This window comes from Primulina eburnea, chromosome 3 (genome assembly GCF_022965805.1).
Source record: "Primulina eburnea isolate SZY01 chromosome 3, ASM2296580v1, whole genome shotgun sequence".
Taxonomy (NCBI): Eukaryota; Viridiplantae; Streptophyta; class Magnoliopsida; order Lamiales; family Gesneriaceae; genus Primulina; species Primulina eburnea.
This window is the reverse complement of record NC_133103.1, coordinates 5297688-5309989: the sequence shown is the minus strand read 5'-3', so window position 1 is coordinate 5309989 and position 12302 is coordinate 5297688. Positions and strand designations below refer to the sequence as shown.

The 12302-nt window shown below is 37.2% G+C and overlaps 1 protein-coding gene across 4 annotated transcripts; it reads right to left on the bottom strand.

Moving 5' to 3' along the window:
- Nucleotides 1–518: 518 nt before the first annotated feature.
- On the bottom strand, nt 519–12210 carry LOC140825664 (uncharacterized). Of its 4 annotated transcripts, none has more exons than XM_073187563.1 (20): nt 10619–12205; nt 8388–8473; nt 8077–8161; nt 7784–7959; nt 7625–7708; nt 7024–7395; nt 6503–6563; nt 5299–5389; nt 5029–5135; nt 4711–4959; nt 4355–4602; nt 4049–4276; nt 3730–3951; nt 3575–3628; nt 3427–3492; nt 3192–3332; nt 3062–3115; nt 1668–1727; nt 1198–1593; nt 519–1116 (listed from the first exon to the last, which is right to left on the bottom strand). In XM_073187563.1, exons 1-20 carry the CDS (start codon nt 11976–11978, stop codon nt 949–951), a joined length of 4308 nt encoding a protein of 1435 aa, XP_073043664.1. In that variant the 5' UTR covers nt 11979–12205; the 3' UTR covers nt 519–948. The 4 variants fall into 4 exon arrangements, 3 of the variants coding, with proteins under 3 accessions (XP_073043664.1, XP_073043665.1, XP_073043667.1); XM_073187564.1 differs by having other exon boundaries at nt 4711–4950; XM_073187566.1 differs by having other exon boundaries at nt 8388–8463; nt 10619–10758.
- Nucleotides 12211–12302: the final 92 nt, after the last annotated feature.

Sequence of the window (12302 nt, the reverse complement as noted above, 5' to 3'; positions counted from 1 at the left end):
ATCTCCTGCCCAAGTGAAATTCGTTGATCTTAATGAAAACTGAACTTTTGATGCAATATCAAACAGAAAACAACTTGAAGAATATCTGATGATTCTATTGCAAACAAGAAAGTTTGAACTGATGAATAACTTGAGCTTGCCTTTGCAAAACTAGTACCTCAATCGTCAAAAACCAAAACATTACAATGGAGAACCATATCAGCTAAAATGGTAAGGAGAGGAAGAAAAGAGCGGGCAAATTACAGTAATGAAGGATCTACCTCGATGGGAGCCCGATTCAAGAAATATCAAAGCAGCAACTATAAACACTGTGAAGCTTGCCAGTGTGAGACAATGCTTAACGGCTACTCAAATCTATTAAAATATAAGCATAGAAAACTTCAACCTACTTCTCCCTGCAATATGAAAACCAGGAACTGTCCACAGAAGGGATGCAGAGCATTTATAAGAAACAAGTCAAACGGATCACTCTAATCTTGCCACAAAAGTATCAATTGCATTATTCTGCTGCCAGGTAATTGCATTTAATGTAGAATTGAATATATACACCAAGTTTTACAAAGTCAATAAAAGGTGCTCCTTTGAATGGCTTTATACAATTACAAGAAGCAGAAACTCATTGCCCTTTCTAACATGGAGAAAGAAACTACAACTAATCATTAAAAAAGGTTAAGAAGACTAGAAAACAAATAACATGACTTAACCAATTGAGTTGCTTGAGATACATGAAATGGGAAGAAACCCCTTTCCACTGTACAGTATGCTTTGATAACGCATATACAACAATAACGTCCAACTTCCTGAGCCGACGGCAGCTCAGTCCATTTCAGCACTAAATCAGCCACTAATGGAACGAAAAGAAATATTGATGAGCCAAGGCAGGTATTGTTCTGCATTAGGACTTTGCTAACACTGCAAGGCGCCTCAGATCCAAAATGATGAAAGAATCTACACATTATGTTCCACAGGTTCACCTGAAGATGCATCTGGAACAGTTTCCTTGTCCTTAGAAAGGCACTGAACCGGAACATAAACAAATCCTTTAGGTAGCCGCTGATTCTTCATAGATGCTTGGTCTGAGGTCATTACAAGCTCTTTTTCGAAAGTTTCAGTATGCTGCATAAAAAGGGTAGATAAATAACAGTATAATAAAACAAATTAATCTGAATCACCATCAACTACCATAATGACATTTACTTTATTATATTTAGAATGATTTTCCACATCATCTGAAGGATTCCGATGCACAACGGAATGTCTCTGTGGAATTTGCTTCCCAGAAACTGAAACCCTCTCCATAGATTTTGGCAAATGAAGGTTTTGGGATGCAGAACCGTAGGCTGGTCTTTGGTTGTCCATAGAGATGGAAATTTTAATCCGCCTTTTACCTGCAACTGTGCTATCAACCGTAGTGTCGTCTGATCTTTGTACTATTTCGCTGCCTGATTTGTAGCCATCAGTGTAGCCTTGGATTGAGGTTGTTGCTGATTCCGAACTAATTTCAGGCTGATAAAAAGGGTGACGAGCCAAAGCAGATAGAACAGAGTCTCGACTTGAAGCGAGAATATGATGTGAGCAAGTAACCAATTCGCGCTGAAAAGTAAAAAAATGGAAGAAAATATTAGTACTCCACAGGTATGGTTGTGAGAAGCATATGCAGAGCTTACCTTATATTTCTCCCTTTTGATAATTCTTTCACATAGAAGACGCAATCTTTCCAGTTCAACCTGACAAATGCAAACATGTATAAAAAATAGACTCATGCAAGTTATAAAATCGCCAAAGAGAACTTGAGTATAAGAAATTTTATGCAATGCAACCAGTGTTCTAAATGATGGTCGAAGGCCACCTGCACCACCTAGGCGGTAGGCGGCCCTTGACCGCGCTGCCTAGGCATGAGGCGGTCATTTTAGGTGGTCCAAGCTACACGGCGGTGAGCAGACAGTCGAGGGCGGTGGGCAAGTAGGCCAGGCGGCGAACAAGCGATCCAAGCGAGGCAATCAGCATTTTTAAGTTGTAGTTAACAAATTTTAAAAATCTAGTCTAAGTAAACTAATTTTAAAATTTAAAATCCTAGTTATTTAAAAAACCCCACTTTATTTTTTTGAACTTTTGGTTCTCTCTCCTTTTCACTATCAACCATTAATCCCACCACACAAATCGTCGCCGCCGCCGGCAGCAAGAAGCTTTAGGTTAGACATTGTATATTTATTATTTAACATGTTTTTTTTACAATATTTCAGATTTTGTGATTTCAAAGATCAATTTTTTTTTTCCTATTATTATTGATTATTGTTGAAGATTATTGGTGGAAGATGATAATCAACCGGAGTTGGAATTTAAGCCGAAGTATTGTTTGGGAATATGGGGTGTTGTATAATAAAGAAAAAAGAGATTAAATCACATGCAAGTTGTATAAGAGGCTTATTAAAGGAGGAGTTTGTAGGATGAAACGTCATATTGTGGGTATTGTATCCGATGAAGAGTTTATATATTTATTTGCACATTATCTAGTTATATTAAATTGTATGAATCTTCTTTATGTTTAAACATTATTTCATTATACATCTTACATGAAAATTGATGAATATTTGTGATTATATATGATTATCTATAAAAAAAATTACTTAAAAAATCAAGGCGGTCACCGACCCCCCCGCCACCACCTCCGCCTCCCGCCATTTACAACATTGAATCCAACAAATTCTCTTCTACTGTAAAAAATGCAGTACACTAAATAGAACAGGATTGGCTAAAACCAAATAGGCTCACAGTTCTATCAAATATCATCCTCACCTCACATTAAAGGTTCAGTTACGATCAATTATGTCCATTAAATCTAGTTATAAACAAGGAAGAAATTTGTGGGATTATAAATGCAAATAGCATGAGTTAAAATCTCACAATTTGCATTAGTTAAAATGTAACAGATACACATTCGTTATATTACTGTTTGTTCTATCCAATGGCCCAACTAAAAAGAACATACAAATTTTCAGTTCGAATGAGACAAAAAAGGAGCAGATACAACACCAAGAAAATGGAAGCCATGGTCACTTACCCGAATTTGCTTAAGGCTCTTAAGCTCTTCAACATCATAACTTTGAGTGTCAGCCTGGACCAAAAAACATCACAATTCAGTTTTAAAAAAATGGTCACGGCATCTAAGTTTGACTCAAGAAATCAATAACCTTGGCTCTCTGCTCTGAACCATGCTTTTCACAGTATGCATTGTGCTGCAACTTTCCCCCAATAGTCTGCACGATCATGTGGAATCCAGCACTTCTAGCACAAGTAGGATGAAACGTGCTCTGGCAGTGACCATAACTACACTGTACAGAAGTTTTAAAAAAACAAATAAGGACCTTGACAGAAAATGAAGGTTATGAAGATGTGTGAAAATCCGCATTTCTTATTTATCTTCACCTTAAGGCAGACACCCTGTTTTCGACAGCAAACAATGCAAGAATAAACTCCCTTGCAGACAGTTTCCTGAAAGAATAATGACATTAAATATCACACAAGGCAGTCAAGGAGCAAAAGAAGAAATTACCAAAACTCAAAATGCACTTACCATTCGCTGGATAGGATTGACTTGTCCTCTTCTGTAAGTTGTTTCCAACACCCACTACATTGATAACAAATGACAATGTACGAACTATGAGGAGAAATCATAGTAAAACCAAATAAGTAAAATATTTTTTTTCAGGGGAAAAAAGAAGTAATTACTTCAGCACATAAGGCATGTACCCATTGACCATCTACTGACTTCCTAAAAGCACCAGCAGTACCACCACATAAAACACATTCTGCGATCAAGTAAGGCTTCTCCAAAGAATATGTGGTCAGAGCTCCAGGACCTTGAGAAGAAAATAATTCTTCACATAATTCACAATGCCATGGCCCCATTGAGCTTTCGATGCTACAATAGCAATCCAAGTGTACAGTAACCTATGAGCCAAAGAAAGGTGATTAACATGATAATGCTTTTTGGAAATTTAAATAAGAACGCTATTAACAACAAAAAAATACAGAACTGCGAAAATACCTTGCATCTGGAACAAACTAAAATTGGGTTCAAAATTGTCTCAGAACGTCCACATATATCACAGGTTCTAGGAAGTTCTTTTGAAATATCTGAAGCAAAATTGAAAGTATCACATGTATCTGAAGAGGTTCTAGCAACAGCAGACACAGAAAGAGTCTCTTTCACCCGAGGATTCAACTGAGAGTAAACCCCAGGCCTTAAGTCAAAGGCATTCATTTTCAAAAGTTCCTGAATACAAAAATAATAGTAAATGTCATATACAGAAATACAATAGTTGCAAATAAAAAAATTAAGCTGAAGGATAACCTCCTGGTCTGCTGATTCGTCGAGCGTGTCTTTCCTAAATGATGATATTCTAGATGAAGCAGCAGCTGCAGCAGTTGCAGCAGCCAATATAGCCTGAGCTTCCCTATGCCGGCGCTCTTTCCTGCCCTGCTTTTTTGTTTCCCTAAGCTCGTGATTATATCGGCAAACTAACACAGCATCCCATTTTTTATTTCCTACAACGTCAAGCTCCTGCGGAAGACTCCTAACAACCTTCATCATCACATCATCTGGCCACATAGAACAGTAGGGAAATACATTAAGTTACAGCCAGCATGTAACAAGAAAAGTCACAAATCTCCAAATAAAAATGCAAGAAAATATGACAGAGCAGATACCACATAGGCGGTTTTTTGTAACAGCGTTGCTAAGGAGCCTTTGCTGATAATAAATAAGTTCCCCTTCCACTTCGTCTTCAGGAGACAATTTCAGCATACTAAGATTTCTCGCCTTGATCAATTTGTCGAGACTTTCTCCGTCAGATTCAGATAGCCTGTCACCAGAAGTTGCACGCAAGCTATGATTATGACAACAGTGGCCTGAACTAGAAGATGCTTCGTACTGTGAAACTTCTCGGTCTGTCAAATCTGTCAAATTTAGTAAGAACCCACCAAGCCCCAAGGATAAATACAGGAAAAACAGAAAAAAAATCTAACCTGAAGACTCGTAATCCACAGTCTTCTCAAGCATGCCATTCTTTGTCTGCAACAGTTTGCTGTAGATAATTGGATGTACATATGAACTCGCCATAAATTCCCCATTTCTACAGAAAACAAGATAGATTATGTCTAAGTCTATCAAATTAATCTTGAACAACTGAAAAATAATCGGAGAAAAAAAAAAACTTAAGGCCCTAAGACCGACACCTAATTACACAATAGTCATAGCACAATACAAAATGGATCCTTCCACGGTTCAAGGCTTACGTCAACAAGAGCGAATCATTAGTAATCTGTTCTGATTTTTTAGTCTCCCGAGCTAGACCATGACACTGGGATAGATGTCTCGACATCTTATCTGCCATAGCAAACAATCAAGGTATGTAAGAAGTAGGCGAAAAAAAATGACACAGTGGGGGAGAGAGTTCTCAACAAACAGAACTCGCTGAGAAAATCATGATATATTAATAAACCAGTTCCAACAAAGCAGAAACATAAGTTCGACAGCATAAATCTACTGTGAGAAACAAGACTCAATTGTTTAGCTATGAAACAAACCATAAAAATAGCAGGAAAGAACAAGAATAAACTCCTATGCTTATCTGTTTTATTCTGCTACCTTATTCTTAGAGGCTCCTAGGTAAAAAACAGTTACATAAGCTTCTTAACGAAACAGTAATTATGAACAATAATATAAAATACCTTGATACATTGTAGATGCAGACAATTCAAAAACATCTATGTACCATTTATTCACCATTTGAGGGGAAAAAAAATTAAAACCACATTTGTGACTGAATCTCAAATTAAAGCAGGAGGAAAAAAGAACAAATTGTTATCCTGTTCCAGAGAATAGTAGCAGGTGCATTAAACATACAACAGAAAAGAAAATTCCTTGTGAAGAGCTTAGAGCAGAATAGTAATTGATTTACATTCTCTTTCTCTGAATAAAAACTCCATAACATGAAACTTTATTATTTGAAAAAAAAAATCTCATTTGACAGAAACAGCACAACTTCCCAGGGTTTTAATTTGCTCAAGGATACAATTCTTGCTTAGGTAAGTTTCATAAGGTGTATAAGACTGAAAAAAACTGACAAAGGAAACAAGAGGTAAGCAATGACTGAATCTTCAGCTCCAGGCCACCATAAAACAGAATCCGGAAGTTGGTGAAGGTATATACCCTATTTCAATAATGCTTGTGTCCGTTTACCAGTGCTTGTTTTCATAGTTCATCTTTAATATTATTGATACTTCACAGACTCACGGCAACCATGTACTGCTATTACTTCTGAGACAATACAGTAACCTTATTAAAAAAGTACGACAAATGAAATGCAGCAAAGAAGTAGGTTTCATCAGAAAAAAATCCAAATCAGTACCACGTTCAACAGCTGTTTAAATTTAAATGTGTAACATTAACCCCCAAATTTCTAAAAATAATCACCAGACAGAGGATCAGGTAGCAGACCTCCAATTTTTAAGGGATCGCTCAATAAATTATCTTCATGCAGCACAGGATAAATCACCACCTGCGTTACAGAAAGCATATGATGAAACTTCTAAAGGTACAAAATCACACTGGTAAAAACATGAACAGACTTATTGAAATTAGCACAATGACATCCTTCATTACATTGGATGCAGTATAAACCTTGACAAAACTTAGACTTCTGACAAAAATCAGAGACAACTGAAAAGAATCACATTTTCCACGGCACTAAAAAGTAATGAAAGGAAACCAAGAAGGTGATCAAATGTCTAACAGGATCTCTTGTATGCCAAAATGGGATTCTTAAACAGATAGGTTAATTATCATCAATCTTGAATTTTTTTAGAGACACTTCCAAGTAGCAACCACAATAAAAATTCTAAAGCCAAAAGTAACACACAACATAAAACCTTGGTTAAGAAAGGCAATGAAGAAGCTCATCAAAACTATCACCAAAAGTTGAAACATTTAATAACACACATAAAGGCTATCAACAATACCTCGGTTACACCAGGTAAAAACTCCCGAGGTGGACCTTTTAAATCCTCTCCACCATGAACACACATATCAACACCTTGCTCAGTGGTTAGATCAACTTTCTCCTTACAGGGGCCCGATTTTTCATCTCCCAAAATCCTCATGTTTCCTTTCGTTCTTCTCCGGGGAGGAACGGATTTAACAGAAACTGCATCAGCAATATCAGATTTGTCAACAGAAACAGAATTAGCACCTTCAGCTACATCTGCCACAGTATTGGGTCCGACTACTGGTTTGATCTTCACTTTCAAAGTTTTCTGTAAGCTAGCAATATGAGCATGGTCTTTTAACCATTTAACTATTTTGCATTGTAACTCAGAAGCCATGTGATTACCCTGCTCAAAGAAAAACAAGATGAGAAAATCCAGATAAGCAAATCAAGAAAAAGTAAATGATACAGATTTAAAAAAAGTAAAGGCAAATGGAATTAAAGAAACATCAATAATCACCGAGAAAGATAATGTCCTATCAACATTGTCAAAACATCCATTGGATTTATAATATTCAGCTTTCAATTGAATCAAATCACTCAAAAAAGGAAAAATAAGAAAGTGTGAACATTACAGTTAAAATTGAGTTCAATGAACCTGGTGCAACACCAATCTCTGAGGCCACATCTTTTGCATCAACTTTCCGCATATCAATCAACTGCATAAACATGTGATTGGCTTATTAAAAAAACAAACAAGAATTACTTTAATGTCCTGCATTATTTTACAATACCTTCTTCAGTATCAAAGTGAAATTGAGAGCACCATGTGCATTAACATCTTCAATGTCATTCCTATCTACCGCCTCCATATAAACATGACGGGGTCCAGAACTTGGTCCATTATTATTATCTAATAAAGCCTCTTTATCCATCAAAATGTCATCCAGCTTACTAAGATCCATGTCAGCTGTTTCAGTGTCAACAGAAAATTTATCACCATTTGTTTGGGTAATTTTTAACTTGTGAGATTCATTTACAGTTGACACCATCTGTCGTTGCTCACTAACATGAGAAACAAAATCACCTGCAGAAGAAATATCTTCAGCTTTCTGACTGCTACTATCATGCTGAACTTCTGAATGTTTAGAACAATATGCACGCAATTCCACCTAGAAGACATTGGAAAACCAGAAGACATGAACAAAGGGAGAGGAAAAGACGGAACATTGCAAATACTAAGAGGTCTATAAACGAGCTAGCTTTAGCAACCAAAAAATGAGCTGTTTTCAAACCAATACTAGACAACCACAAACAATTAGGACTGGTAGTCCCATATAAGTTACAGTTTCACACATTAAAGCAACAAAAGAATTTTAAAAAAAGAATAGTACACACCTCGTCACATCCAAGTTTTCCCCATATCTCCATTCTATATGTAGCCTCCCTGGCACAGATCGGATGGAATGAGGTTCTACAAGCTCCTAACAAACACCAAGTGAATAATTCATCAGTAACAAGCAGACAAACAAATTAATGAGAAGCAATTAAATGAATAAGTATCTATGATCGCAGAAGAAGCTTAAATTCTTTCTTTTTTAGCTTCCATTAACTCTTAAATGAGGAAGGGGCGCATGTGACCTCAACAACCCAGTATAAACTTGCAATGAACATGGTTTCTACATAACACGATATAATATCAAACCAACCACCGAATCGATCAAGTAAGTAAATTCCATCCAGGAGAATGTCATCCAGGAAGTAGATCGGGCATACAAATTGTACAACTCCTTCAAAGAACAATTTTTAAAAACCCTAGATTTGACAAAATCCAAGAGTCACATTTGAAATTTGTTTGAGATGGAGGGGGTTCAATGGGTTCTTCGAAGACTAAAGATCTCCACAACAAGTACAAACAATTTATATACAAAAATTGAAAGTAAGAAAAAACCTTAAACCACACAAACTATCCATAATCTACATTTGAGTAAATTCTATAAATATGAAAAAGAAAGGCTTATGCTACAGATATGTAAATATAATATCCCCACTTCTGCAATTAATATGTAAAAAAATATTTCATCAATACAAGTAATTACTCGTTAAATGCTTCAAGTGGACCGAATGTTCTAGATCAAATCAATTGTCTGTGCTTCAAGTAGACCTAATGTTCTAGATCAAATCAATTGTCTGTCAGCCAAAATGGTCCAGAACTCCAGATTCCAGAAATTTTAAATAGACAAAGTAAAAGGTGTATCTATACAAATTAACGAACGCAACAAACCAAATGATGATCAGCGTCATGAAAGACATACAGTGAAAGATATCCAGCATTAAATTAGACTGTCGGACTTCTTTCACAACAGAGTTAGATAACCTTTATCACCCATTTACCTCGGTATTCCATTAGAAGAGGTTTACAGTTTGATTTTATTTACAAATTCCGTAATTAAGCATAATATCAATATATGGAGATCATCTTTGTCATGCCCTACCTAACAAATCTAAACTGATAAAAACTGCATCCACAAGCTTCAAACACAAATAAACTATCGAAGATTGCAAAGCTTTTCAGTGAGACCATGATGCACCAAACATCTAAATTTAATTCCCTTCCTATAGGTAAATCTTTTTTCGGAAGACACTGCTATAATTTTTTATACTCTTGAACAATTAAAAACAAAATTATCTCCAGAAACAAACTATCCATATAGTCTAAATTTAATTTCCTTCCTATAGGTAAATCTTTTTTCAGAAGACACTGCTATAAATTTTTATACTCTTGAACAATTAAAAACAGAATTATCTCCAAAAACAAACTATCCATATAGATTGTGCCAGCTTCTGGGAACTTAAAATTCCAAGATTTTTATTTAGCCAAATAACAGAGAAAGGGTCTGTGTACATCGTACACCCATTCACATGGAGAAAGAGGTAGATTATTTAGAGGATCTTAAGACGGAAACAGTTTTAATTGAAACAGCTACACACAGACAATATCCACAGCATGACTACAACTGATGTACCAAATCCTTCTAGTTTTAAATATGTTGGAATTTTCCTTGACGGCCAACAGACTACCGCAAGATGTGATGTAAATTTTATTTGCAACCCACCATTTACTGACAATATTATCATAAATTTTAAAAACTGTGGGCCAGCTATTCGACGAGCGAACAAAGGATCCAAGTGGCCAAACTTTGGGCATCTAAAGCTACTATCACTGACAACAGAAAGTCATTCGCAGTGACAGTAAGAAATAAGTATTCAAAATTACTGTAATGTCTGCCCATTTACCCCAAAAGAAGCATGTGCTGCTCCTAGGAAAGGTAAGTAATTGAAGTAGAGGAAAATATCTATTTTGAAAAATTAAAGGCAGTCACTATTTTATTAATTCTTTTTCTGTAATCTCAGTACAAAAAATTGGAACGGAAAGTGGCAGAGCTTTCTCTATCAGATCAAGTCACGAGCTAATCACATCAAACAAGAATCAAATGGTAAAATACGGAGCAGTCCAATTATCCAATATGTGAACGCACCAAGAATCCATAGCACAACCACACAATTTTGCTGTCCTGCCATCCAACGAGAAATGGAGGGTTGTAACATAAGAAAACAGTAAAGCATACCGTTACTGCACCAGACACAGGCACCACATTTAACCTTGCACAAAGTGCAAACCGACTTCCTTCTGACATTCTTTAATTTATCTAAATTCATGATTGGTTCCATTGATCTAGTGTTCTCCAAATAGACCTCAGGCATCCACTGACAGCAAAACAAATGAGCAAACTCCGCCTCAGAGCCCTCATCCTCACTCTCAAAACCTGCCTTGCGCACAGGCTTCAGGGCACCACCTTGTTTTGGACAAAGCAAGCATGGCCTCTCCGCAGTCAAACCCACGGTATCCTTACATTTACACCACGAACACAGCCAAGAGCTATTGACATCTTCTTGAACTCCATAACACCTCTGGTGTACCACCATCCCACAAGAACTACATTTGATTAAGCAATTCAAGGGGTCGCCACTTTCACCATAACTACAATAATGACAGACAGAATCTAACCCTGCAACTGGACGTGCCACAAGGAGCTTCTCAAAACCTGCATCCCTCCCTAGCAGTTTCCTTTTCTTAGAAGGCCGCTCTGATGCCAAATAAGTTTTATTCCTTGATCCTAAAAGCCATTCTACACCACTAATCGAAGAAAGTTTTTTCTCATCATTTTCTCTCATTTCTCCATATTTTTCTTCTTTAATTAATATATTTCCATTTTCTCCCTCATCACCATCAACATCCATGGAGTCTTGCTCGTTCTCTTCTTTCACCAACATCTCCTTAACCATCCCATTCCTATTCAATTCATTCCCATTAGCTATATTCAATTCATCAATCTCACGTGACCGCAAAAGCAATCCATTTAATGCATCATATCGTCGACGAACACTATCATCATTATCCAAACATGGAATCAAATAACAATTTTTGCTGCCAGAAAACCCAACTGAGACCTCTTCCAGCCGTTCGATATCCTCAATCTTCAATTCTCGAAAGTAATCATCAGTCTCAGTCCAAAGAACGCCTGCACGTGGCTGCTTAGGGGCCGAGGACTTCTTCTCCGTGCCAGAATGTGGCTTCTTGTGCCTTTTGCGACAATCGGAATGCCTACTCAGCAAATGTAGCAGTTCATTGGGTAAATCATTGGAGCCAGAAACCGTAGCTGTAGATGTCTGTGACTCCTCTGAGAGGAAGGGAGGACGAAAGGATAGTGCTTTACGAGCTTGAGTGTAGAAATCAAGCTCAATGGTAGATGTATGGGGCAGTTTCGTAATATTTGGAAAAGTCGGGGGCGTTTCCTTATTTGCAGAATTGGAATCAATCTTTGTCTCGGTGGTGCCCCTACCACCGGACATCGGTTTTCTACGCCACTGGCGTCTACCTCCGCCTCCGCCGGTCATCTCGCCCATCGACGCTTCCGACCGCCGCATAAATCCATTTTCCTCTAACCCAAACCTAAAAATTTCCCTAAATCCTCAACAAGACTAACCTAATTCGATTCGCCTACTGCAGATTAGGTTAGAGAAAAGGGGAGTCGCGAAGAAGATTATCCCGTGGGTGTGCTTTTGGTTGGAGGATGCGGCTAGGGTTAGGGTTTCTTCTCAATTTTGGGGGTAAATTTTTGGGTCAGTTTTTTATTAAAATTTAGTGGGAGGGTCAGTTTCGCTTTTGTGGATCCGTTTTTGGGTACGTATTTGGGTTTTTTTGAGTGACATGGACAGAGTCGCGTTTGTCAATAGCGGTTTCTTTCCAGG